The sequence below is a fragment of the Protopterus annectens genome, chromosome 12.part0, assembly GCF_019279795.1.
Source record: "Protopterus annectens isolate FY-2018-M chromosome 12.part0, PAN1.0, whole genome shotgun sequence".
Taxonomy (NCBI): Eukaryota; Metazoa; Chordata; order Ceratodontiformes; family Protopteridae; genus Protopterus; species Protopterus annectens.
In genome coordinates, this window is record NC_056746.1 from 626,368,639 (window position 1) to 626,396,586 (window position 27,948).

General features: G+C 41.2%; 1 protein-coding gene across 1 annotated transcript in view; it reads right to left on the reverse strand.

The window, feature by feature from the left end:
- VPS35L (VPS35 endosomal protein sorting factor like) overlaps nt 1–27,948 on the reverse strand; it is a gene marked incomplete in the record, with an annotated part of 3,288,436 nt that overhangs the window by 1,942,586 nt on the left and 1,317,902 nt on the right. Inside the window, 1 exon segment of the mRNA XM_044089753.1 lies at nt 10,647–10,763. Within this exon segment, the coding sequence (XP_043945688.1) occupies nt 10,647–10,763 (117 nt within the window).

A 27,948-nucleotide genomic window follows, 5' to 3' on the forward strand; every position in this document is an offset into this window, starting at 1 on the left:
AGAGATGATCCCCCAAATTAGACCCCACTCTTTGTGAGTGCTGGGTAAAAAGTTGAACTAACTGTGTTAGCTTCCCTTCCACAATAATATTATTAATTAATAATAATTAATAATGAAAATATTCTTACGATAACTTGAATCTTAAGTTCATGTGGACACAATGCAGAGAGATGTCATTATGCTAATGACACACATTATGCAAGTCCTCAGAGCAAAATCAGGTGCTCCTGCTCAGAAGTGGTAATAATGCACTTGAAACTTCTGTGCATCAAAAATTGAGTTTATTGCCTTCAGGACCAGAAAGGGTCTTAAGTCCCCTGTTCCTTTAAGAACGAGAAAGAGTTTGGAATAGAACTGCAGGTCTGGATAGTGTGGTGCTGGTTTAGTGAAGTCTTCACTAAACAGGCTCTCTTTCCCTCATGCCATAGTAGTTGCAGCTACAACTACCGCTCAGTATGAGGAAAATGTGTTAGGACTGTTGGTAGAATGTCCTTGACTAAACAACTGAAGTACTTTAGACAGTTAACAACTACTCTTCACATAATGGTAAGTATGCAGAAATGCCCACTGACATCTACTCCTTAATACATGAGAGAATCATAAGGTAGACCTTCAAACTGATGGCTGCAGCTGCTAAGGTAAAGAGATGGCATTCCTTCTGGTAAGTCTTACAGCTAAATTCCTACACTGGAACAACTGCTAACAAGGAAACATGCAATGCCATCAATTACAGTTTCAAGAAATGTATTTTTACTGTAGTAAATCAAATTACAGTTTTAGAGAATTTTTTTTAAATGACTGTTGAAAACTGTCATTCAAGTTTATACTTTCACAACTGTGCTAGTCTGCTACAGAAACATGTTTGAAATGTATGCACTACTTTAAATTCTGACTGCACTGTTTTAGACTGAAAAAATAATGGATTTCTGATGTATTGTTCTCCATCCTTTCTCAACTGTACAATCATTTCACAGTTAGTATATTATAATTAAGGGGAGAGGGGTTGCTCCGGTTGCAATTTTTTTTTTGTTAATGTACTGTTCTATCTAGTGGTGCAGTTTCAGTTATTTGGCTTCTTTCTTAAAAGATACAGTGCTACAGCCTTCAGGATCATGACATGAACATGCTGTTGATAATGCTGGAGTTGGCACTGCTCCTTCTGTGGTTTTTCCAACTATGTCTGCAGTGCAGCAAACATCCACCAACCTGCACTGCTGCTGGACTTACTGACAGGCTTACCACTGCGAAAGCAGTTCTGATCAATCTGCACAGCCTTTTATTTTAAGATTTTTCAGAAATATTTGAGACCTTGCCTTCAGTCTATTTTAGAATTGCATTCAGATATTTAATACATATTTTTCAATTAATAATTCAAATATTAAGCAGCACAGGTGTACAGGTTTTATTTCCTAAAATGTCTATGTTATCCTTTTTAGAAAGATATTCAGTCTTGGAATAAATTGAGACCCCCCCCCTCCCCTGCACCAGCTAATGAAACAACTGTTGGTTCTGCCTCTGGGTGCTTATCACGGTATTGATTTTACTGTGAAGTGGCTAGCTGAGTAACATCTGACTATGGCTACAACAGCTAGGTGAAAAACTGTCTGAAGCCCAATTCAGACAAAAAAAAAGGATTTTTTTTTTGCTGGGAGAGAAAGCCCCCATGCACCCTCTAAATGGGCTTTACACTTACACCACTTTACTTAAATATACTATCACCATGGTCACACAACTACAGATGAAACTGAAAAGCCCATAAAGTTTGAATCACTGCTGACACACAAATTGTAACAAGGAGTGATATTCAATGGGAAACGGGCTCTGATGAGTTGCAACTAATAGAAATATACTTGGTTATTTGCAACCTCATCCACTGTGCATGTAATCCAGGATAGATGTGCCTCAGGTGATTATAGGCTTCATAAATGCTACAAAACCAGTCTGACCTGTTAGGAGCACATAGCTAGGAATAAGGTCCAAGGGATTCCAATTCAAAGGTGTCCCTATAAGCCTGAAAGACTCAAGGAACTGCTAGGAGGCTTGGGTTCATTTGGGTCTACATGACAACACTGACTTTAGACAAAGCCAAATGTCATATGGTCGAGACCATATGTTCAGCTTTCCATAAAGCCATAAACAACAAAGCTGCAAAAAATCTACATTTCTGCTGGGGGGCAAGACCCCTGTACCCCCCACACCTGCTACAAATTATACATACCAATTCTGAAATCACACTACAGTAGGGAAAAGGCTAAATTCCCTGATCCAAGCTGTACCACGATCTTCATACAAATGCCTTTACTTTCTGAAAAAATTTAAATATGGTTGTGACCATATGAATTTCAGCTTTCTAGGCAGTCGAGCATATGAAGTTTATCCATATCTATGAGGTCCAAGTAATTATTTTGAACTATTCAGAGTCTCAACTGAAGTGCTCTTACATAAGTTTTAGTGTGTTGTATGTTACCAAAGGAAACATCTTCAAATGAGGATACAGAAGAGTTAATTTCCTCATCATTAGTATCATATCCCGTAGGCTAGGAAATCCATGAATAATAATAAGCCAAGTCCTCCTCTTCACACTCCAAATCCAAAAGAATCAGTTGGTAAAGGACTTCCTCCTCTTCTTTACTGGAGGGGGAGCTCCTGACACAGAGGCTGTGATTCTGGGAGATTTATACTCTTGCCAGGGCACAACACACACCTCTGCGAAGCAGTTGTAATCAAAGGCCATCTAAGGCACTGGCCAGAAAGATTACACCAGAACTTCAGGTATCAGGGTCTGCTTTGTTGTTGGATATCACTCCTTCCCTAGTGTAAGGCCTATCAAACTTGTCAAATAAAACTTTACTCTATTACTGGAACACATTTCATTAGATGTGACCAAAGTTAAAGAGGAGTGGTCATCCATTTGCATACCTTGGCACTGGCATTTGGCTTAGACCTCAGAAACCTCCCCTGATGTCAAAGCAACAGAAGGTAGAATGCAAATGACTGCCTCTGTAGACATCAGTATAAGCAGACATTCTCAAAAAAATAAGACATGGAATGAGAATGGAGGTGCACAAGGCCTTTCACTTTCTATGTGTGGCATCTTCACTTGCTTAAACTCCATCCATCTATCTTCCTAAGTTTTCTAATCTGTAAGCCATGGATAGGAGGCTCCCTGTGGGTATAGCTTGCGTGCATCAATGCCCTATTTTATTATAGTTCAGGTAGACCTTTAAGCTCCTAGCTCTGCTTACCACTACTCTTTTTATACAAGTCTCAACAGTACTCCCAAGAGAACACACTGTTCAATTCATTGGCAAAAAATGGGCACTGACAGTGTAAATCTTTAGGTGGAATTTGTCTTCTGCACACACACTTGGGGGGGGGGGGTAGAATAAGGAAAACAAAGCCATGATCCCTCAGAAAAGAGCTGATGTTGCAGTACACATCCTGTGGGCATACTTCTGGTTCACAAAGCCACTGTCACGTTGTAGCCTTCATTAACAAGTGCACTCAAAGAAGAATGCACTGTGGATCCCTGTGGTAATGTGGATAGCTCATCCCCATACACACAGAGTGGAGTTAGGCTTTAAAAATATCCTCAATGCCAGGATGACAGGGCATATGGAAACCTCTTGCCTTCCTCGATGACCTTTACAGGTGACAGTCATCGCCTGGCTCTTATACTGTACTGTAGTGTACTGAGAGATAACTTTTTTTAGTATGGGGAAACAAACAGAAATAGTTTGACTGCAGGCTGATAGGTATGGGGTAGTGGATCAACGCAGTGCACATCACAGGTATTATTCTCTTTGAAGACCAGTTGCACTCAGCAAGTGCAATCCAATGAAAAGCCAACAACACAAACCAGATATTTTTCAATTGGTCATTCACTAACACAGCATGGTCCTGAGACAGCCTGCAAGACATATTCTTGAATACAAAAGCAGCAGCCTAGGACTCAGAAGTCCACAAACTCTGAGAGAGTGTGTGACAAAATTGTCAGTTTCCCCGCACCAGGGACTTCCATTGCTGATTTTCATTACAAAGATGAATGGAAGAGCTCTCTGTGTTTTGATGAAGATTTACTTTTACAAGACAACTTCAACCTGGTCTGAGACTAATGGAAATGATAATGATTCTGGAAACCAGAACAGATGAGTTAAAGTGCATCAACTTTTTCCATATAATAGGGTCCCTTTAAACATTTCCTTCAATTGACTAAGATAATTTCTATTAAGCTTTAATAATATTCATAAGACTCTGGCTCATAATTTGACTCCAAGCAATATAAAAACATACAATGTGTTTTATTCTGTTGAATCTTTTAGCAGCAGGAGCAGGATATGAAAGTACAGTTGTGTAAACTTACCATAAATGTAGACATTTGAGTGCATTCACTGTTACAGTCCTGACTTGTGAGATTTCCTGCCGTGAAAGCTGTCACAGGCCTGACTACCAGAGAAAACTCTTTCTGCCTCCCAGGCTGGTGGATGCCCTGACCAACGTCAGTACGTTCGGGTATAACGAGAGCCAGCATGTGTCATGATTTCAGTGTTTTCTTATCTTCTACTAGGAGGAGCCCTAAGTGGACAGGAGGGAAGTAAGGAAGAGGACTCAAAGCAGGGGAGCTAAGGGGGATCCCTTGGTCATATTAATTGATTATTAGTAGGCTACATAGTAGGTTAAGGGGGCAGGAGGGAAGGAAAGAAGACTGCAACAGTGAATACACTCAGACATTTACATTTATGGTAAGTGTACAAAACTGTATTATGTTCATGTTTCATTGCTGCAGTCTTGACTTTTGGGAAGATTCCCAAAGCTGAATTGAGAGGGGAAGGAGATTAAGGAGAGGAGATGATGGCCTGCAGGACTGCAGTGGCAAAACCTGTTCTAGACTTAGAAAAGGCCGCCAAGTGGTAGTGTTTTGTGAAGGTATGCAAAGATGAACAGGTGGCTGCTTCTAAGATGTCCTTAGTAGGGACTCCATTTAGAAAGGCAGCAAAGGTAGCTGTGGCCTTGTGCAGTGTGACCTAATCATTTCAGGGTTTATTTTTGCCAAGATGGCTGTAGCAGAAAGAGTTGCAGTGGAAGATCCATTTAGAGATAGTCTGCTTAGAAGCTGGCTTCCACTCAGATCCAGGGGCAAAGGTAATAAAAAGCTGGTCTGATTTTTCGAAGGCTTTTCTCCTGTCCAGATAAAAGTGAAGTTGCCTGTGCACATCCAAAGAATGAAGTATTCTTTCCCCTTTGTTCTGAGGGTTGCTAAAGAATGTAAGCAAATAAATGGCTTGATTTACAGAAGTATCAGTGACCACCTTGGGCATGAAAGAGGGATTAGTTCTGAGGGGAAACCCTGTCTTATTGAAAGATAATAAATGGTTCCACTCCCATGAGGGCCTGCAACTCAGAAACCTTCCTGGTTGAGGTGATAGCCAGTACCCAGGGCTGTTTTCCAAGTAAGAAACTTCAGAGGAGCAGATGCTGCAGGTTCGAAAGGAGGCAAAGTCAGCTTTTTCTAGATGAGGTCCCACGAAGAAGTAAGTTTCCTTCTGAAAGGTCTAATGTGAATGACTCCCCTAAGAAAGTGTAGTGTCTTAATAGGGATGGGAAAACAATGGAGGAATAGTAGGAATGTGGGCCGAAATGGCAAATGCATGAATTTTAATGGAGGAGTAGGAAAGGCCTTTACCTACCAGGCTAGCCAGGTATTCTAGGATGGTAGCAATGTGTGCTGAATTGGAATCTATCTGCTGCTTCTGGCACCAAATAGAGAATCTTTTCCAATTGGCTGAGTATGATTTTCTAGTGCTGGGCATTCTAGATTCTTTAAGGATGTTCTGCACTTGTGTACTTAGGGTAATGCTGCAGCTGGGTGCTGAGTAATTATCCAAGCTGAAAGGCTGTGTGTCTGAAGGTTGGGGTGCACAATCCTTACCTTGTTTTGAGAGAGAAGGTCTACTCTCTGAGGTAATAGCCATGGACACTGATTGGTGAGCTCAATGAGGACAGGATAATGGTGTTGTCTGGGCCAGTCTGGTGCTATCCGTACTGCCTTGGGCAATCTTCTCTTATCTTTAGAAGTACTCGAGGCAGAAGGGGTAAGGGGGGGGATGCATAAATGAAGAGGTGAGTCCAAGAGAGGAAAAAGCATCTGTTTTCCAGGCAGATTTCTGTTTGATCCTGGCACATAATTTTTTTTCAGGTGAGCATTTTACTTGTTAGCAAAGAGGTCTACCGGTGAGACTGCCTTTCTCCGAGTTATGCTGAGAAAAATTTCCCAATGCAGATGCCATTCACGGAGGTTCATCAAGTTTCTGCTGAGGTGATCCACTAGAGCATTATAAGCCCCTGGAAGGTCTTTTGCCATGAGCTGCAACCCTAGAGAGTGTGTAGTTTCTCAGACCTGCATCACTAGGTGGCACAGGGGATGAGTGTGTGCCTCCCTGTCTGTTTATGTTCCACATGACTGTGGTAATCTCTGTACAGTACCCCTGGTTCCCATTTTTCTTTGAAGGCCATCAGGATTTTTTGCACTGCCATAAGTACTTTCCAATTGATGTGTCTGCCCTTGAACTGAACCTCTCACTTCCCTTGGGATTGGAGGTGTTGAAAGTAAGCCCCCAGGTTGTCTCTCTGAAGCATTTGTGGTGAGCGTTTGAACCTGTGAAGTGAAACTAAAGGAAATTCCTGATTCTGGGTACAAAGATGTACCATCAAGCAAACTCTTGCTTGAGAAAAGGGATCAGCTGTACCTTGGTCTCCAGAGACTGAGAGCTCTGGTACCATACGTTCTTGAGGTACCATTGAAGCTTCCTCATGTGTTGCCTGGCTAGGGGAACCATGAGGATACATGATGCCATATATCCCAGTGGTCAGAGAAACTCTCTGGCTGAGATGCAATGTTACTGCTGGATATTTTGGAAGTAGTTTGTCACAAAGGAGACTGTGTCTGGAGGAAGGAAGGTTTTTGAAGTGAAAAGTCCCACAATGCTCCCAGGAAAACTATCCTTTTGGATTGGGCAATGTTGGATTTCTGGAGATTTACTGTGAAGCCCAGGCAGGACAGGAGATCTTGGATGAACTTCAGGGGTCTGTGGCCTGTATCAGGCAATCATCCAGGTAAGGGTATATTCTGACCCCTCCCCACCTCCCTCCGGTCCTGCAGAAAGCAACTGCAGGTGCTAGACACGTTGCAAAAAGCATGGGAGTGGTTGATGAGCCAAAGGGCAGTGCTGAAAATTGACAGTGACTGTAGCCTGCCCTGAAGAGAAGAAAACTTCTGTGAGACTTTTGAACTGGAATGTGCAGATAGGCACCTTTTAGGTCTAGTGAGACCACGATGGCCTGAGGGGTTATCATGGGTAATAGCTTGTGAAGAGTCAACATTTTGAACTTTGGAACCAGGAGAAACTGACTGATGTTGGACAAGTCCAAGATGGGCCACCAACAGCCTTTCTTTCTGGAAACCAAGAATAGAATGGAGTAGAATCCTTTATCTTTTTGATCTTCTGGAACTGGATCCACAGCTCCCTGACAGCACAAGATCTGTATCTGGGCAAGGGTCTCTGATTTTTGATTTTCTGGAACACCTGGACAACCTGAATATTTAAACGTCTCTTTGAAAGTGAGTTTGTAACCATTTGAAATAATGTCTAGAACCCACTTGTCTGACGTGATATCGGCCCAGTTTTGTTCGAAGAGTGACAGCCTTCTTCCTAGTCTTGGGGTGGGAGTGGGGGGGGGGAGAGAGTGGATGAGTCATAGTTGCTCTCTGGCAGGTGGCAGGGACTTGGGACCTAGAACTCCCTTGCCTGGGAGCCTCAGAGGTCCACTGCCTGCTTCTTTTCAGCTGCTGCTGCTACCTATGAGTTCTATCCTGCTGTGGTTTCCTCTGTCTACCCCTAGACTGGGAGGGAAATCACTAGTGCCTAGTTGGAAAGTTCCTACTGAACTTAGGAGGCTTCACTTGGAGGAAGTCCTTCACAGTTTGCATATAATTTGCTTTGTCCTCCATCTTCTTGAAAACTGCCTCTGGCTTAGGGCCAAAGAGAAAGTCTTTCCCCAGTGGAGCATCCAGGAGTTTTGATTTAACATGGTCAGGAAGATACTGTTCCCTAAGATATGCATGACTTCTAATAACTGAGCCAGTGGCAGCTGTCCTGCAAGAAGCTTCCATGGCATCATAATCACATTGTAATGAGCGTTTTAGCTACCTGAGAACTGGAGTGACAGCTATCTAAGAGCTCTATGGTAAGGTTTTATCCTCTAGAGAGGTGGCCGCCTGTTTGAGCTGATCTAAAATGGTTTGCTGATACTTGATCATATGGAATTGACAGTTGAAGGCTGTCAGATGTATATACTTTTTTCTCGAACCTATCAAGGGCCCTACTCTCTTTGTCTTTAGATAAGGGGTTCCTGGATGAAATGGCTCTAGACTCTTTGGGCCCCAGGGTGACCACCTCAGGGTCAGCAGAGGGATTTTTAAAACGGTATTTGAGAGAGTCCAGTACCCTATAAACTTGTCTGGTTTATGTGGGGCAGGAGGAAGGGAATCAAGATTCAAGGAGGAATCCTGGAAAACATCTTCCACTACTTCTAAAATGGTGGGAATAGCCCGTGGTTTGTGTTCAGGTAGATCCAGGAACTCCCTAACTCTCTTTTTAGACTGGGGATATTCCTGTGCCTCCCACTGAAAATGTTGTTTCATATCATGGAGGGTCTCCCCAAAGGTGAAATATTTTGAGGGAAGGCAGAGGGAAGAGTCTTCTCTGAATAAGACTCATCATACAATGTATAGCAGGAGCCTGCTGCAGACCCAGGCTCCTCTAGGTCAAAATCTTCAGCTGATTGAAAAGGCTCTGAGAAAGCTTCAAAAGGTGCATCCCTTTCCCTTTTAACTAGTGAGACATCCCCTGTGGCCTGTCTTGACCTATCAATAGAAATCAGGTCCTCAGCTAATCTAATCAAATCCTGTTGGGAACCCTTGTAAAAGGGAGCCAGTAGGCCTAGGCGAAGGCCCTGCTACAGTACCTCATCTTTAGGGTGGCTTTGGCCTTGGTCCTAGGTGCGTCCAACAAACTGGCACCTGTCTCCTTGGAAGGATGAAAAGCACCAGTGTAAAACAAGGCGTTGGTGGAGTGTCACCGGTAGAAAAACGTTCTTTGGAAGCCGAGACCTGCTGAGCAGTCCTGGTCCCAACTGAAGAGCCATATGCAAGGGCTTGCGTAGAAGCAGATGGGACCAACTACATGTCGGACTCTGAATGGGTCTCAACAGAGGCCTGCGTCACAATTTCAGACATTGAAGGGGCAGCAAAAGCACCTCTCCTTCTTCAACAATCGCAAGCCTAGAGGGAGAGGCAGATGGTGAATTGTTGTCGTCCAAAGACCTAAGCTTTTGTTTCTTTTTCTTTCTTTCGCCTAGATTGCTCAATTTCAGAAAGACCGGTGGATGCCATCAGACATGAGTGAGAAGAATCCTGATTCAGGAATCTTGCTAAAAATCCAGCCATACTCCTAATAGTCCTAGTGTTAAAACGAACAGAAAAACGGCAACTAGGGACATTGTGGTCTGGGCCTAAGCAGGTGATACAAAGTGAGTGAAAGTCTGTGTGTGGGATTTGCTTACCACAGCAGAGACAATTGTTTACTTTATCTGACATGAGTTAAAGAAAAAGAAAGGAGTTCCCCTACAGGGTACTTATCTTTTTGAGAATGACTTCTGTCTGGTGCAGACCGACTGATGCACTTGAACACTGCTTCGGGCTCCAATGGCAAGAAAAGACTGAAACAGTGATGCAGGCAGGCTCCCTTTATACCTGAGCATACTGACTCAGTCAGGGTGACCACCAGCCTGGGAGGCAGAAAGTTTTCTCTGGTAGTTGGGCCAGCTGAGGGCTTTCACAGCAGGAAATACCACAAGTCAGGACTGCAGCAGTAAAACACGAAGAACGGCAACAGTTATTCACCTTCCACACTTAGAAAAAGGATTGCATAAAAATATAATAAAAAGGATTATGCATCTTAGAAAACAATAAACCAGAAGAGTGAGCTCTATTACAAATGTGAATGGTGAAAAATAACTGAAGGTTTTAATGAACTGTTACAGCAATCCACTGTCAATGTCCTTAGGAAAGAAAGCAACTGTCTTGGTTCAAAAGGAAACCTTAACACAATTCAGTCTCTGCTGAGAGTTCTCCACATCTGAGTTTATAAAGTAATAAGGATTTGCTATGCTGACTATCACAAAGACCATCCAGTGATACATTTGTAAATACTCTTCCATATGTAAACACAGGGTTACATTCACAGCAATCCATCTTAAAACTGCACAGCTTCTGCAAAATTCAGAAAATAATCCAGGGCAAACATGGAAAAGTCTTTGTTCAAATAAAAAAAACATGCATCTCTTGCTATTCTTTGCAACACTATTTAGTCAAACAAAAATTAAACTGCAAATAAAAAAATTCAGCAGGATTTTGTTTGCTCCAAAAGGCTCGTCATTAAACTAGAGCCAGAAATCAACTGCCATCAATAACATTATTAATTTGCTATAACTGGTGATCATTCTGCTTTGTTAATGGCATCATTTTTTTTTTGTAATTTGCTAACACATTTTTGCTCTGTTTTATGGTAATACAAATAGCTACCTACTTGTGGATTCTTCAACTTAGTTATGACTTTCCAGGCTTCATTAAGTATTTGTAGTCTGTCATTTTCTGGAGGGTCAGACAAAGCCAAATTCTGACCCAGGGAATGGAAAAGAAGGTGCTATAAAATTAATAAAAATGAGATTACTAAACAATATCCTATTCTCATGAAAAATGTCAGAATTAAGCCCAATGGCACAAGTCCATTTGATTCTGAATGCACATTTTACTGAAATATAATTCAATGAACAGCTAAAACTAAAATTTACACACCACAAAATACTTATGTACATAAGCACAACCACCTTGCTTGAAAATCACATATCAAACAAAAATGTATCTTGTTTAATGATAAATGTCTTCCACAGATCATAGACGTGTACATTTGTTCACCCCAATCATGCTATCATACAGCAACCACAGAGCTTGTGTGGAAGACGGAAAACAAGCTTTTTGTCCTCCCCCCCCTCCAGTAGGGCTGAAGAGATCTCTGCTTTACCAATAGCACCTTAGGGAAATGAGTGGTTAGTAACATAGGGCTCCATAGATACATGCCTCAGCATTAACATATGCATTAGGTGGGAGAGAAAACAGTGACATACTCTCTGCCGTGGAACTGCACACATGGGGTTGATATAGGGAGGAAAAACCTGTGAAGACATTAACACAAAAATAAATAGCTGCATAATCTGCAGTAAAGCACTAAGCGGGATCTTCAAAAGATGTACACATGACAAAGAAATAAGAAAATCTTATGTTTGAGAAACAATGGTTATCATAAAGACCTTTACTAATCCGTAATATCAACAGTTCTAATAATACTTTAAAGCATAAGATGTTGAGATTTACTGTTGGTTAAGGCAGAATAAAGAAAAAGCAATTGTATATTACTCGTATATTACTCGTTTATTACCCATTCTATGTAGTAATTTCCCAGCTATATTAAGGAGTTCATGCTAGTCTAGACGCATTTAAAAATAATAATCTTGATAACTGGATAGGTCTAGATGGGTATAATCCATAACTTGGGGAGTTTGTGTTCCCAGAAAGTCATTGGGCCAGAACACAGTAAAGTAATGTATGAACCTATGAATAATGTGAATATCCCCAAGGGTCTATCCTTGGCTCTCTGCTATTCTCACTTTTCACTAACAACCTACATACTGCCACCACACAAGCATCTCTTATATAGTACGCAGATGACTCTACTCATCTGTGTTTCTGCCCACTACACCAGAACTACAACAAAATCACACAGGAATTATTCTCTTCTGTAGAAAGCTGGCTATCCAATGCTCAGCTCCTATTCAACTCAAGTAAGACAAAACTTCTCCTGTTCCAACCTTCCAAAGCCACCCAAACCACCCCCCACTTCAACATTCTCGCCAAAGACAATACCATCATCTCTCCATCAGAACACACAAAATTACTTGGTGTGGAAATAGACAACAAACTTAGATTTGACACCCACAAATCTCTCACAAAAAAAAAAAATTCACAAGAAACTTGGTGCATTATATCGAAACTGCCAATTCCTAACCAAGGTGGCTAGAATCTCCATAGCCAATTCCCAGCTAATCTCCACCCTACTCTATGCATCCCCCATTCTTACCAACCTTAGACAGACAGACCCACATAAGCTGAATGCTTGTTACAACAAAATTGCTAAATTTGCCATTGGAAACTCCTACCGCAGCCATCATTGTATCTCCCTGTGGCTAGAACTCCCACAACTCCTTCACTTTAATCAACTCACCCTCTCTCATAAACTTATTAACCACCCCCTTAACATCCCTTATCTTCAAACCCTTCTCCAACCCTATCACTCCATTAGGCCCCTAAGATCATGCAACAAAAATCAGCTCACTGTTATCAAACCCAAAAACTCAGCAGGAGAAGCCATATTTTCATGTACCATATCTAAACTTTGGAACAACCTTCCACCCTCTATAACTACTTTACCTTCCAGCAGCCTTTTCAAGACTGTGCTCAAATTCCACTTACATTTGCACTGGCTTTGTCCTTGTTCTAATCCAGACTAACACCCCCACCCTTACCCCCCCACCTAGACTCTTAACCCAACTATACTACTGCCACTACTAACCACAGTCAGAAATAGCTAGTTGTCTTTACATACTTTAAAATCTTGTCTGACAACTTTGTTACTAATATTATAAATGACAAGAAACTATCTTAACTTGCAACATTTACTGTATATTCTGCTGATAATCAATATCTTGTTATTGTATTAAAGCCAACAACCTGAAATGTTGTTTACTATTGCTGCAACTTTGTATATCTATTTATCATGTACATAATGTGGAGCTTTTCTCCCTGGGCATCCGCTGAAAAAGGACCTGCATCCAGCCAGAAATGTCCGGTAAACAAATGTAAATAAAAAAAAAAATAAAAATAATAAAATCTAACAGGCACAGAACTATTTAACCACAAGTCAGGACAAGGAAATAATACAGTTTTGTAAGGGTACTTATGATCACTGCTGTACTACACCATAAATGAATGGGAGCTGTAGATGGTTGTCAATCTTGTAATAAGATTTTACAGAGAAAATAGATGATCAGTGACATAATCTGTACCATCTTCTCTTGAGTTTCCAGAGCATACGTGTACCTGTAAATATGTTTTGTTCATTTTTCTTGTGATCCTATTCACCAGGGTTGTGCCTGTGCCTGCAAATGATCCACTGAGAGCAGAGCACTACCCAAGCAAACAGACATAAATACTTTTGTTGAGCGGAGGGTCACCAACAACTGTGTCTTGACCCTCCTATGCTGATTAGTAGTAGGAGAAGGCTAAAAGGCTGCTACTTAATGAAGAACCTGTATTTCACTAACTTATGACCCAAACCAGGATCCCTCCAAGACAAGAAAAAATGGACTTCCAATATGGCTGCGCATTGAATAACAGCTTAATATTAGCTCTTCCAGTGTGAAAACAGAAACTCAGCAAAGAGGACCAGCTGGCTTTTGTGTTTCTGGGTTAATTTCAGTAACTGGTTAGTAAGTGTACTGCCTGGATGCCAGGAAAAAAGAAACAGAGGACCTGAAGAAAAATCAGCTGCAAAAGGTGAGGAAAAAACACTGCCTGGACTGTTCAGCCAAAATCGTGCAAGTTCCAGACATGACTTCCAGTAACCCAGAGGAAAGCATCAGACAACTGCATACAGACGTGGTTAAAATAAATGAAACACCGATGGAGTATATCAATTCAAACAACAAAAGGCAGGAAAAAAATGACGAAGTACTAACAGTGGGAGAGAGCAGATATTTATGGAGAATGATTACTCATTGTTTACCGGGCAGAAGAAGAATAAATTTCCTTCACTATTCAGGGGAAGTTGTGAAGCAGGCGTGATATTCAAACTACTGCACCCAGATATCTTCAAAATATTCTTCCCTGGAGGGAAGTACAGGCTAAGGAGGAAATAAAGTTTGTCCAACAAAAAGTGACCTGTGAAACAGGAGGATATTCTGCTTCTTGTTCTTCTGATAATAATGAACACAGAGAGACTGTGCCACTGAAACCTTTTCCAATGCATCCACAATAAATGCTGGGGGGAAGGAAGGGAGCACAAGAGTTGACTAGAAGAATCAAGACTACGCTGGAAATGAAACAGAGACAGGATTTGGGAGATGGAGATGAACAGGAATGAAATCAGTAACTTGGAAATTGACAAATGTGGGATTACAAAACAATAATCATATTTGTGAAATATGACAGAATTGGTGGTGCTGCAGTAGCGTTGTTGCTTCACAGTAAGACGTTGTCCTGTTCGATTCTCAGCTAGAGCGTCTTCATTGAAGGTTGTGTGTCAGGGCCGGCAACACGGCACGTAAAAATCTACTACCAATCAGTAGCGGACCAGAGTTCTGCTGTGGCGACCCCTAACCGGGAAAAGCCGAAAGACACAACAACAGAACAAGAAAATCTGGAAACATTGGATTTTTTTGGAGTCTGTTGGGCTTGTGGAGGACTCTAAAGTACATACCCTTCTTCATGTCATTAATGTCTGGAAAATACTTAGTGGAAGGGAAGAGGGAAATGGTTAACTAAGTAAAATTCCTTTTATCTTATTAGTACTATTTTTATAGTGTATGATTTTCTTTGCATGTTATAAAGAAAAATGCTCTCAGTTATTTTTAAAGTGTAATGGTGGGTACTATTGTACACAGGTGCTCTTGTATTCTCTCTTTCTCCTTGCTCAGTTTTAAGAAATGTAGGCACTGCAATGTACAAACAAAAATCCGTTTAAAAGAGCCTGACAAAAGAATAATGAATATGCTTCTTCTCATTCTTGCATGGGGGAATGACAGGAATAAGGCCCTTAGCTTCATCTAGTACTAGGTTTTGAGAGAAAGCAAGTAAATGAAAAATTATTATTATAAGACTTTTTTTCTAACAAATAAATGTATGCTTAGCAGCAATTCTGTATCTGGTCCTCAATACCTCCATGGAGACAATCTGATAAAGACAAATTGAATCTGATAAAGAGAAATTGGCTAGAGAAAATGGCTAAGGGATAATGTTCTCTGAAAACATTCAGTTGTTTTCACAGCTGGGAGAGCTATAAAGATAAGACAAAACCAGACAGTACTTAGTAGAAACATATGCTGCACCATGCGTCTTAGCATATATAACCTTTCTTTTAGGTTAACTCAAGTCTTTGAATGTGGCCGTCAGTTTTTGATATTTGTTCCTATTAGAAGGGTAAAACTTCAATATCTGAATATGTACATAGTTTTGTATGTTAGCATTAAGTTAACAGATTTCTGCAGGTATTGGGGTGTGTTTGTTTTTTGTTTGAGGGCTTTCAGTAAAACAAAAAGTTTTATAAGATGTGAAATAGGCTCGAATGGATATGACATGAAGCAACTGTATAAAAGTTCAACCTGCCAAACAATGCAAGCATGTAACACAAAAGCTGGAACTAGACACTTAACAACAAAACTGTTATATGTAAAAGGTGGGAATAACAACTTTTTAATACAATGATGCTTTCTGTAGTGTCTTTAAAGTCAATTGTCTCAAAGATAAATACAAAAAAGAAAGAGCAGTGAACTACACTAAAAAATGTAGAGTGCAAGTAGCTACGCTACAGGAAACAACTTGTAAAGAAATGAACATGTGAATTCAGCGGAATACCTGGGAAAAAGGAAAAGAGCAGTACTTACATTAATTACAGAAGAAGATCCTCTAGAGATAGAAGAGGTTAAAAAAGACAATAATGGTAGATTTGTAGAACTAAGGGGCTACTGGCAAGGGAGGAAGATTACATTGGCATACATTGGCATGTATTTATAACCCACCTACAACTGCTATAATGGACTGTAAGAAAATTATGAGAGAAATAATCAGCTTTCAGCAAGGAATATTACTTATAGATAGGGACTGGAATTTGACTTTCAGCAGTGAAGAGGTGTCTGGGGCCCAGAAGGGGAAATACTACAAAGGAGGATAGATTTTTCAGTACTAGGAGTTCAGAGTGAATTCAGAGTGAATTTACATATTATTCCCCAAGATACAAAAACTGGGCTAGACTAGACAAAAATTACATTTCACAGGAACACATCCATTTAATTGAAGGTCTTGATATGCACCCAATAACTACTCCAGAGCATGCACAAATAATGGCTAAAATAAAAACACAGTGCAATGAAATAAATATGAGACACTGTTATGTTCCACCTATCTGTTGAAAGCAGAGGAATTTAAGGAATGGGTAGTGGAACTTACTCAGGAGCTATCAAAGAAGATATAACTTTCTTCTGAAAATATAGCTAGAGAGTGGAATAAAATTAAAGAGGAGTTTAAAAACAAAGTGGAAATAAAAGAAAGGGAGATATGGTTAAGCAGTAACAAGAATTATTTAGAGGGACTGAGAAATGTTAAAGTATTGCAGAATAGGGGGAATGTCTCACAGAACAAGAGGAGTAACTGCAGAATGTTAAACAGAAAAAAGGGTTTAGCTTGATAATATGCATGGGTTTAGAAAGATTGCTGTTAAGCAACTGTTTTTGATAACAACTCTAGAACACAAAAACTTTTACCACAATGACGGGCTGTTACCAAGCTTAGGGAGCCTGTAACAAAGGGGTAACAGGAGATCCTGTAGAGGTATTACAAATACTTCAACAATTCTATTAAAGTCTTTTTAAAGCAGAGAAATATGGAAATCAAGAAAAGGTACAAATGGAAATACATACGGAAACATTAAATATGCCAAGGTTAGAGGTAAATGAGACTTAACATCCTGACAGACAGGCTCAGTGCAAACTTCACCCCCCTCTCACTCCCAAAAGGGCCCATAACCATACCAGAAGAATGTAGTGCCCGTGAAATTACAGACACTCAGGTTAAAACAGCCCTCTACAAAGCCAAAAACACAGCATCAATAGGACCGGATTGTGTCCCAGCCTGCATCCTACATGAGCTCAAAGATGAACTAACCCCTCACCTAAACACACTGTTCAAACTCAGTCTCTCCACATGCTACGTGCCCATAGAGTGGCGCACAGCAACAGTTATTCCGCTCCACAAAGGCGGAGCCATAACAGACCCCGGGAACTATTGCCCCATAAGGCTGACAAGCTTGGTCTGCAAGGCTATAGAGCGCATCATCATGGATCTCATTAACAGAGACATTGGGAACCTCCAAGCACTGGACCCTACCCAGTTCAGCTTTGTTAAGGGTAGATCATGCCTCCTAAACCTAAAACCTAAAACCTAAAACCTAGTGGACTTCTTTGAGACAGTTACCAAGGCTATAGATGAGGGAAAGATGGTCCACACAGCCTACCTAGACCACGCAAAGGCCTTTGACACCATTCCCCATTCTGGTATTATAGACAAGCTCACCAGCCTGAACATAAACCCCTACATCACGAGATGGGTTTGTCAACTGGATCATGGACAGAACCCACATGGTAAGAGTTGCGGGAGCTAGGTCTGACTCTAAACTGGTTACCAGTGGCATTCCCCAGGGCTCAGTCCTAGGACCCCTCCTGTTCGGCATATACTTCTCAGAGGTACAGGCAAGCAGAAGAGGACTATGGCTGACCAAGTTTGCAGACGACTGCAAACTAGGGGCTATAATTGACTCTCCTGCTGACACAGACATCCTCCAAAAGGGTCTCAGTGAGACAGATGTCTGGTGTCAAAACCATGGCCTCAAGCTAAATGCCAAAAAGTGGATAGTCATCCCCTTTGGAAAAAACAAAGTACCCACAAACTACTACATGGGTGGTAGCCCTCTAAATACGGAAGACGTAATAAGGGATCTGGGGACCCAAGTAGATAGTAATCCCTCCTTTGATAATCACATTGCCAAAGTGGTTAGAAAATCCTTCTATGTGTCCCACCTAATCACAAAAGGATTTGCATCCAGATCAAACAAAGTCATTGTGCCCCTCTACGCATCACTCATAAGACTCATCATAGAGTACAATGCCCCATTTGGGATGTACCTTACAAGACACCTGCAACAGCTGGAAAGACCACAGAAGTACCTCACCAAGAGGATCACTGGCCTCAAACAGATGCCCTATACAACTTGTCTGAAGAAACTCCAGCCGTACTCAGTTGCATACCGCCTACTCAGAGGTGATCTCTGCCTGACATACAAGGCCATGTCCAACTCACAATTGATGGACATGCTCCACCTAAAGAAAACCATATCCCCTCGAGCCACACGCTTTAGGGATCTAAACCTCACCACAACAATAAACAGGACGTGCTGGAGGGTTAGATTCCTGTCCCAGAGACTTCCCATGCTCTGGAACAAGATTCCAGTCTACATTAGGCAGAGCTCCTCACTAACACTCTTCAAGAGAAAACTTGATGAGTGGATGGGAAATAGAAAGTTTACCCCGGGGATCACTTCAGTGGCTGTGCTGGACAGAGGCACAGGGAACTAATCTAAGGGGGCGGCAAAAGCCAACACATTCCGGCTAGGCTTATAAATGCCTTTGGGTAGATAGCCTAGTACCTACCTATGAACCTAATTACTACCATGATACCAGGAGAGGAGGTAAAAATGATGATGTATACGCAATCTACAGGAAAGTCCTCAGGAATAGATGGCATTCCTGTGGAAGTTTGGAAGCTAGGAGGGGAAAAATTGATAATGGTCTGGAAGGTTTTAACAGTATTGCATTTTAAGAGGAGAAGAAGAACCAACGACCTGGAAGAAAGTGGAGGTAGGTGTAATAGCTAAACAGAGTAAAGAACCATCAGATCCAGCATCATACATGCCTCACAGCAAGAGGTTCTCTGGTTCGATCCTTGGCTTGGGTGCCTTCTGTGTGGAGTCTGCATGTCCTCCTTGTGGTCGCATGAGTTTCCTCTGGGGGCTCTGGTTTCCTCCCACATCCCAAAGACATGATGTAGGTGGATTGGACAGTCTAAATTGGCCCTAGGTATGAGTGCGTGCATGTGTGTGCCTTCTGTGGAAGGTTGGGGGCCAGGCTGGCAACTCGACACTATAAAACTCCACTGTCAATCATGAGCGGACAGGTGATCCACTGAGGTGACCCCTAATTGGAAAAAGCCACAAGAAGAAGAAGATCTAGCATCATACAGGCCCATTTCAATACTAAACCATGACTATAAAGTGTTTGTGTCTATAATGGCTAAAAAAATAGCAAAACTGATGACAAAATTGATAAATATGGATCACTGTGGTTTTGTGGAAGGGAAGCAAACATTTGACAAAAATTAACAGAACACCAGTGATCCAGAGGGAAGCAGAATGTAAGAAAATACCACTGCTGTTGGTGGGTCTTGATATATTGAAAAGATCTGACAGAGAAAGCTGTGACTTTATGAGCATGACAATGGAATCATTTGCATGCCCTGATAAAAGTATCAGGTTGAACAGAAGGATATATGAGGGGTCGGAGGTGAAAATTAAAGTGGGTGGGGTTCTCTATGATAATTTCTGCTTCACCAGAGGAACAAGTCAGGAGTGTCCTCTTTCCCTTTTATTTGCATTACATTTAGAACCACTGGCAAAGAAAATAAGGGACTCAGAAATTGAAGGATATAACTGGCATAGTAGTGAAGAAAAGCTGGCTCTATTTGCAGCTGATATTATTTTATACATGACAAAACCAGAAAAGGACATTACAGTGTTGTGGAATATTTTGAGACAGTTTCATATCTTTTCAGGATACAAAATTAATGAAGCTAAAACAAAGGCAACAGTGGCAAATTATGCACCCACACATGAACTGGTTCAGCAATACTCACATTTATGCAGACATGATAAAATGAAATAATTAGGAGTATGGATTAATTATTATTCCAGTGTTGCAGCTATAGGATATGGGGGAAGATATTAAAAAAAAATACAAAAACTGAGAAATTGGAAGCTCTGTTATATTGATATGGATATTAAGATACAAGTTAAAATGTTTTAAGTCCCCTTAGTCTTACACACGGGTCAGGCATATTTTTATCAACCAGAGGAGAAGATGTGAATAGCAATTAATAAAGTTAATTTTAGGTTCAGGGTTTTATCTGGGACAGGAAGATGGCAAGAGTCAAGTGGGATGATTATTCCAAGAGAACAAGGCAGGTTGGGATTACCTGATTTCAAGGGGTATTTCAGAACTACACAGTTAAGGCTCCTATATATAGCACAAGCAGAAACCTATAATTCAAAGTGAAAAGGAATGATGATGAAACAGGGGAAAGCTCATGAAACAAGAAGATACTGGGATTTTGGATGCAGATCTTTAAGGAGAAAAACAATAACCATACAGAATATTATATTCAGAAAGTAGCAGAAAATATTCTAAAAACTTAGCCAACACGGGAATGGAGAAAGGAGATTCTGCCAATAGGGATGACTGCAATTAGGGATACAGGCAAGAGGGGTTGGACTTTACTGGAGCAAACTGGCAAAGGAGCGAAGGTAATGGGAGCAAATAACTAGAGATGAAAAGACAATAGAGTGAAAAAACGTCAAGAATTTAGTTGGACTGCAGGTTACAGATCGCCTTCCCTATCAAGGATTGATATCAGAGTATAGGCAATGAAAAAGAAATAGGGGGTCCTAAATAAAAGACCAGCACTGCTAGAGATTTTAGTAGAATCTAAAATAGAAGAAAATAATATAAAATCACAGTCCACCAGGCTAAAAACAAATGCGATTTATTGAGTGTTAGCGCTTTCAGGTACAAACCCTTCCTCAGACACAAACCACACAACATAAAACTGAGTTTAAATATAAAAACGTATGCAAATAATAAAAGAAATCATTCAATCAAACAATTAAATACAAAAGTACTAAAATTTTGGCATGAAAGGCCTACGCCTACTTAAAACAGGCTTTAAAGGTACCATGCCGTTAAGCCCTGGAAACCTATTCGCCCCTAATTCAATTATCCACCTAGTCTCACAATACTCAGTATTACTAGTAATGTCGCCCTTTCTCCCTCCCAAATTACCTGTTGCAATGCCAAAAACAGAAAATGATGTCCTGGACATCTTTTTATATGTTGGGAAAGTGCGTTACGTTTATCCTTAAGCCTAATGGCTGATAAGTGCCTCAACATTCTGTCCTTAAATCTACAATTTGTCTTCCCAACATAGAAGGAAGAACAATCTACACAAGTAGCTAGATATACTACATTCTGGGATAGGCAAGTAGCCTGAACTCTCGGAGTATATTCCCTCTGTGTAGTGGGGTGAACAAATGTACAAGATCTATTAATATATTTGCAGGCTTTACATCTTTGACATGGAAACGTTCCAACATTACCCTTTTGTCTCTCATCCCTATGGGGTTTATCACAAAGCACCTGCTTCAAATGTTTATTCCTCTTATATATAAAATGTGGGCTACCCCCCACTAGTTCATTCAGAGAATCATCTGTTTGTAAAATTCTCCAATTCTCTCTAATGATGTCTTGCACCCATCTGATATCACTGTTATAGGTTAACTGTAGGGGCACTTTACTTCTTACACTATTATTATGCCATTTACTCTGTTTATTGTACATATGCCTATCTGACATAGCTTGAGTGGAGAACCAAGGGACACTCTTGGTGCCCCTGGAGACCACATCATCACTCATTACCCCTTTTAACTCCATAGGTTTATATACCCCTGGTTAGCAGCCTATTAGTAAAAGTCACTAATTCTTCCTGTAGGACATCCTTCTCAGTACATAACCTCGACAGTCGTAAAGACTGTCCTTTGACTATGTTATGAATAAACAAAGCATGGATGCATACTATCTTTAACTAAGAGTCCATTTTTCCAACAGGCTTTTCTAAACACTTTGGTGTTGAACACTCTACGCTCACTTTGCTCTATCTTTATGTCCAAGAAATCAATCTCCTTGTAAGAGGAATTCACTGTAAATCGTAAAAAACTAGAAGTACCTTCCAGGTATCGGACAAAGACCAGCTAGGTTTCATGACTGTCTGGCAATAAAATAAACACATTGTCTACAAAACAAGTGTAAAAAGCCTGGAGGATGTGCTACCTAATACATGAGAAGATTTGAGAAGACCAACCCACTTAGTTTCTTAACCTTGAATTACCTTCTGCTCATCCTTTCTCCCTTTCCACTTTACTAAAAAAAAAAAAAAAAAAAAAAAAACTTTGTGTTCTGACAGCTGATAAGTATTTTTTTGGCACATTTTAACTGTTCAGAGTTGAGTAAAACAATGATTGAATTCAGTTTAGAATACATTTTGAATAAATTGCATTTAGTTAGTTAAACTGTATTTGCCTTAATATTGCTACACACTCAAGTGTGCTAGCTTGCACTGCACTTGATTTGTTTTTAGTGCTGTTTTAGCTGCTTTTCTGTTAAAAAAAAATTCTAAGCTTGTTTCCTGCCTTTCCTGTAACTAGTCTAGTCCAGATACAGATTTGCTGTATTCAGGAGCTTCTGAGCTCCCCAAGCCTTTCTGTGTTGCAGGGAAGCATTCTAGCTTATAAGTGGAAGTGGTAAGCACTAGATAGCCTATCTACCACACAAGAGGAGTGGTTTCTGGCCCAAAAATTGTAGTTTATTGGTTGTTTCGGCAGTTTTTTCATCTCTTTCAACTTTCTGGTTTAAAAGCCCGCATTAGCGCTCATTTCCCACCTTTCCTGTAACTAGTCTAGTCCAGATACAGATTTGCTGTATCCAGGACTGTTTGTAAGCTTCTGAGTGGTGCCAAAGTCTGCTCTTCATTTTTTCCCTTAGATCTGCTAGTTCTCTCCTCTCCTGCACTTCTACTAGCTTATTAGTCTAGCACTTTACCAGACTTCTTTTAACAATTACTGTAGCACACAAAAGTGCTACCAGCACTAAACGTTCTACAAGGAAACAGCTCCAGTACTTATAATTAATGCCCACCCCTCCATGCATGTCTAAATGTCAATTCCCTGTGCTTTCTCCTATTAACCTGGTGAACTTGGGCATCCTAAGGCAAAGTAGCAACTGCCTCTTGTACACTGACAACCCTCTCCTCTTACCTCCCAAAACTGACACTTGCGAGAGATGCACTTATATATCCAAACTGGAAGCCACGCTCTCTCCAGCCAAGACCAGAATAGCTGGTGAAGAGGAGAAGGTCAACACTTGAACCATACAACATGGAACATATAGTCCTCCAGAACACACACCAGTACTGCTTTCACATAAAAACACAAACCACACACCGACCTTCGCGGAGGCTGTCAATAAAAATCTACCCAAACAGTGGAGACCTCCATGGCAGAAATACACTCGACCACCACAACACTAACCACGAGACACACAACTCTCCTAAACAGTGTGCCACTCAACCAAAGCCCCTAAGACAAAATAGTATGCCCAACAGACTAGTCATAAATGACTCTATATGAGGCACGCTGATGTTCCACTCACTAGGTTGAATAAGGAGAAAGTAACAGTCAGCTGCCTGTCAGTTGCCAGGATCCGCCACATAACGCACGCACTCAGGTCTCTCAACAACAGGTACAAATATGACTCTGTCATTGTACATGTGGGTCTAAATGACACAAGATGTACCTCCCTAGACTACATGAAAAGAGACATGGAGGAGTTCTTGGATTATGTAGCCCAGGCATTTATGACCCTAGCCCTGAGCAGCATCCTACCATCACTTAGAATTATACAACAGTACAAGAAGAAAATGATTGATTTCAACAATTGGCTAAGTTTCTGGTGTCATTCTAAGGGGATCCAGTATCTGCCTGCCTGGGATGACATGATTGACAGACCTTGATGTTTTGCCAGAGATGGCCTGCATCTGTCACCCCTGGACTTCCAGATATTGGCCAAGGGTCTTGTCACCCCTACAGTGCCTTTTTTACATGGTGCTCCAAAGACCAAATTACCACTGTAACAGCTACAAACAAATGCAATCTGAGGGTCATGCTGCTCAACGTTAGAAGTCTAAATCTCAAAATGCACTCGCTCAAAGCACTCCTAAAAACGGAGAACATCAACATTTATGCCATAACAGAGACCTTGTTCAAGGCAGCAGAAAGCACCCCTGCACTACCAGGCTATAACTCATTCCATACCTTTCAACCCCAGAACTTGGACCGAAGCTCCAAAGGCGGTGGTGTTTCCATATTCATAAAAGATGTGCACACCTCCAGACTGGTAGCCCAACATAATGCATCTGAGACACTTTAGGTGCAGCTAACATTGGGTAAAACAGAGATTCAGGTCATAGCCTGCTATAGGTCCCCAACCATGTCCCAAGACTCACAGTCCACGTTCCTAAGTGCCCTGGAGAATATTAGGGTTCAACCTAACACTCTCATATTGGGTGACGTCAACTACTCCTCCATTAACTGGGAAAACTACTCATGTACCAATACACTTGCCCAACATTTCCTGGAATTCATTAATTCCATTGCCCTGGACCAGCTTGTTCTTACCTCCACTAAAGGTAGTAACATCCATGACCTGGTCATTACTAACATGGACGACCGTTGCTCTACACTAATAGTCAACTCCTCCCTGGTTAGATCCGACCACAAACTAATCACTTTAGAAATCCACATCCCTCCCACCCCCCACTCCGCAAAGGTAACCACAATGAAAAACTTCACAGCTAACTCTGGGCTCCTAAAAATAGAGGTTGCTAACTTCACAGCACCCATACAAATGGAGAGTAGTCGCATGACTGCTGAATCATACGCCAATGCACTGTATGAACACATACACAAATGCATGGATCTTGCCATACCCAACAGAACCAAGAAGCTCTCCTCCAAAAAACGGAAGCCAATCTGGTGGTCCCCTGCCATAAATAAACTCTACAACAGGAGGAGGAAACTTGATGCAGAATAAGGTGAAGTCCCAAGACTGGAAAAACTCCCTTATCAGCCTCAACAAAAAGTTGAGGTCCCTCATCAAATCCTCTAAAGCTAGCTTTGAAAACAGAATTGCAGCAGATAGTAAATAAAACCACAAGGCCTTCTATAGTTATGTAAAGAATCTCCATGGCAATACTCCAGATTTGCTCTGAGCTACTGCGCAATGGTACCTCCTATACCGAGCCAACAGATATTGCCAATATACTGGCCGACAGATTCAGTGCCAACTTTACCCCTCCCCAAAGGACCAGTCACAATACCAGTAGATTGCCAGGCACCCAGTATTACTGCTGCACAGGTTAAAACAGCACTATCCAAGGTCAAGAATACAGCTTCTATGGGACCTGACAATATCCCTGGCTGTGTTCTACATGAACTAAAGAGTGAACTGGCACCTCACCTGTGTGCCCTGTTCAATCACAGCCTTACCTCAGGCTTTGTCCCTATCAAATGGTGTACTGCTACAATCATCCCTCTGCACAAAGGAGTGACTACAGACCTTGGGAACTATTGCCCCATTAGCCTGACTAGTCTGATATGCAAAGCTATGGAACGCATCATCATGGACCTAATAAACAAGGATATAGGGAATCTCCAAACTCTGGCTCCCACACAGTTTGGATTTGTGAAGGGTAGATCATGCCTGCTCAACTTGGTCAACTTCTTTGAGTCAGTCACCAGAGCTGTGGATGAATGCAAGGTGGTTCATACAGCCTACCTTGATCTGGTCAAGGCCTTTGATACCATTCCCCACTCAGGAATCATAGAAAAACTCATTAAGCTAGGCATCAACCCATATATCACTAGGTGGGTTGCAAAGTGGCGAACAGGTAGAACCCACAGTGTGAAAGTAGCTGACTCCAAGTCAGACTGCTGGCCAGTCACGAGTGGAGTCCCACAAGGTTCGGTCCTGGGTCCTCTCCTGTTTGGTATCCGCTTCTCTGAAGTCCAGGCCAACACGAAGGGACTCTGGCTGACAAAGTTCGCAGACGATTGCAAGTTGGGAGCTATTATTAACTCCCCAAGTGATGTTGGCATCTTACAGAAAGGCCTCACTGAGACCAACGACTGGTGCCAGAACCATGGCCTTAAGCTCAGTGCCATAAAATGTGTCATCATCCCCTTTGGGAAAAACCCAGTTCCCATGAATTACCACACTGATGGTAGTCCACTGAACACAGAAGGAATTATAAGAGATCTGGGACCACAGATCGACAGCAACCTCTCTTTTGACCACCACATTGCCACTGCGGTCAGAAAGTAAGTCATTCTATGTGGCACATCTCATTACAAAGGGTTTTGCATCCAGGAAGAAAGAGGTCATTGTCTCCCTCTACTCTTCCCTCAGGCCAGTCATTGAGTAAAATGCCCCAGTTGGCATGTACCTCAAACACCTGCAACAACTGGAGAGGCTGCAAAAGTAACTCACAAAGAGGATCCTATGCCTTAAACATTTGTCCTATATGGACAGATTCAAAAAATTCCAACTATTCTCCGTCTCATATCGCCTACTTAGAGGCGATCTCTGCTTGACTTACAAAGCCATGTCTGACCCAGCTCTGTTAGAAATTCTACATCTAAAGAAATCCCAATCCCTCCGCACCACACGCTCCATAGACCTCAACCCCATTACCACAATCAACAGAACATGCTGGAGAGACAGGTTCATAACCCAGAGACTGTCCATGCTATTGAATAGACTTCCCATGCATGTCAAGCAGAGCACCTCACTGGCCCTCTTTAAGAGAAATCCTGATGAGTGGATGGGAAATAGAAAATTCACCCCGAGGATCATTCCAGTGGCTTTACTCGACAGAGGCACTGGGAACTACGGTCGGATGGCACGATGCCAAGGTAACCCTATGGGCTAGTCATGTAAAGGCTCCAGGGCCATTAGCCTAGTACACACCTATGAAACCATAGTCATCTCTGTTTGCATTATAATGCATCCCTTGTGCTTTTACACTGTAAACAGCCCTTAAATCAGCTTCACAGAGGGTAAAAGGTACCAAGTCTGTGTAACAACTTGGAGTCACTTGAAGAAATGTTGTCACCAACTGTCAATTTTAGGTAAAGTTTTCTAACAAATAACTTTAATTCCACAATTCTATCAATATAATTAATTTTATTATTTGGTATGTAATTAAACCCCTTAGAAAACAGTGACCCATGCTTCTTTGTAATAGCAGTGTCCATATAATTATAAATTAACTATATGGCTCAATCAAAGGAGGTTAGAAAAGATTAGGAAGAGACTGGTTCAGCAATTCACAAAGAAACAATGGGGGATATATACACATCTCCCAAATATGCAATACAATCTAGAAGATTTAGCATTTTTGCTTGAAAGTGTTTACATAGACATTTTTATACAAACAGACTCCAGAGAGTTTTTCCTCAGGCAGACAGCAAATCTTGGAGCTGTGATGAGGAAGAAAGAGGTAATTGGGAACATATTTTTCTGGGAGTGTAGTGAGTTGGCAGACTTAAGATTCCTTGCAGACTATTCTGTTAGACATGCTTGGTGAGAAAACTGTTTTTGATTTTTCTGAGTTTGATACAGAATCGGAATTGCCTAGACATAGTAAGGCCTTGCTGAGTCTAATTATGCTGGCTGCCAAAAAAGCAATTACTAAAAAATGAAAATCAAAGTCTAAACCAAATGTATTAGAAGTAGTGAATATAGTACTAGTGATAAAACAACTGGAATTCAGATCTTTAAAAAAGGCTAGGAACAAATTACATAGGAAAAAATGCGAACAATACATATAGGGGAAGAATAAGTTTTAAAAGAAGACAGGACCTGAATAAGCTATGTAATGTTTGACTGACAATGACTGGGTGTGTTATAAGTGATGTATAATGTTTGCAACTAGGATTATGTCAATATGGTTTGTGATGTAAAATGCTTGCAGCTGGGATTATGTCAGTATGGTCTGTTTTCATTTAT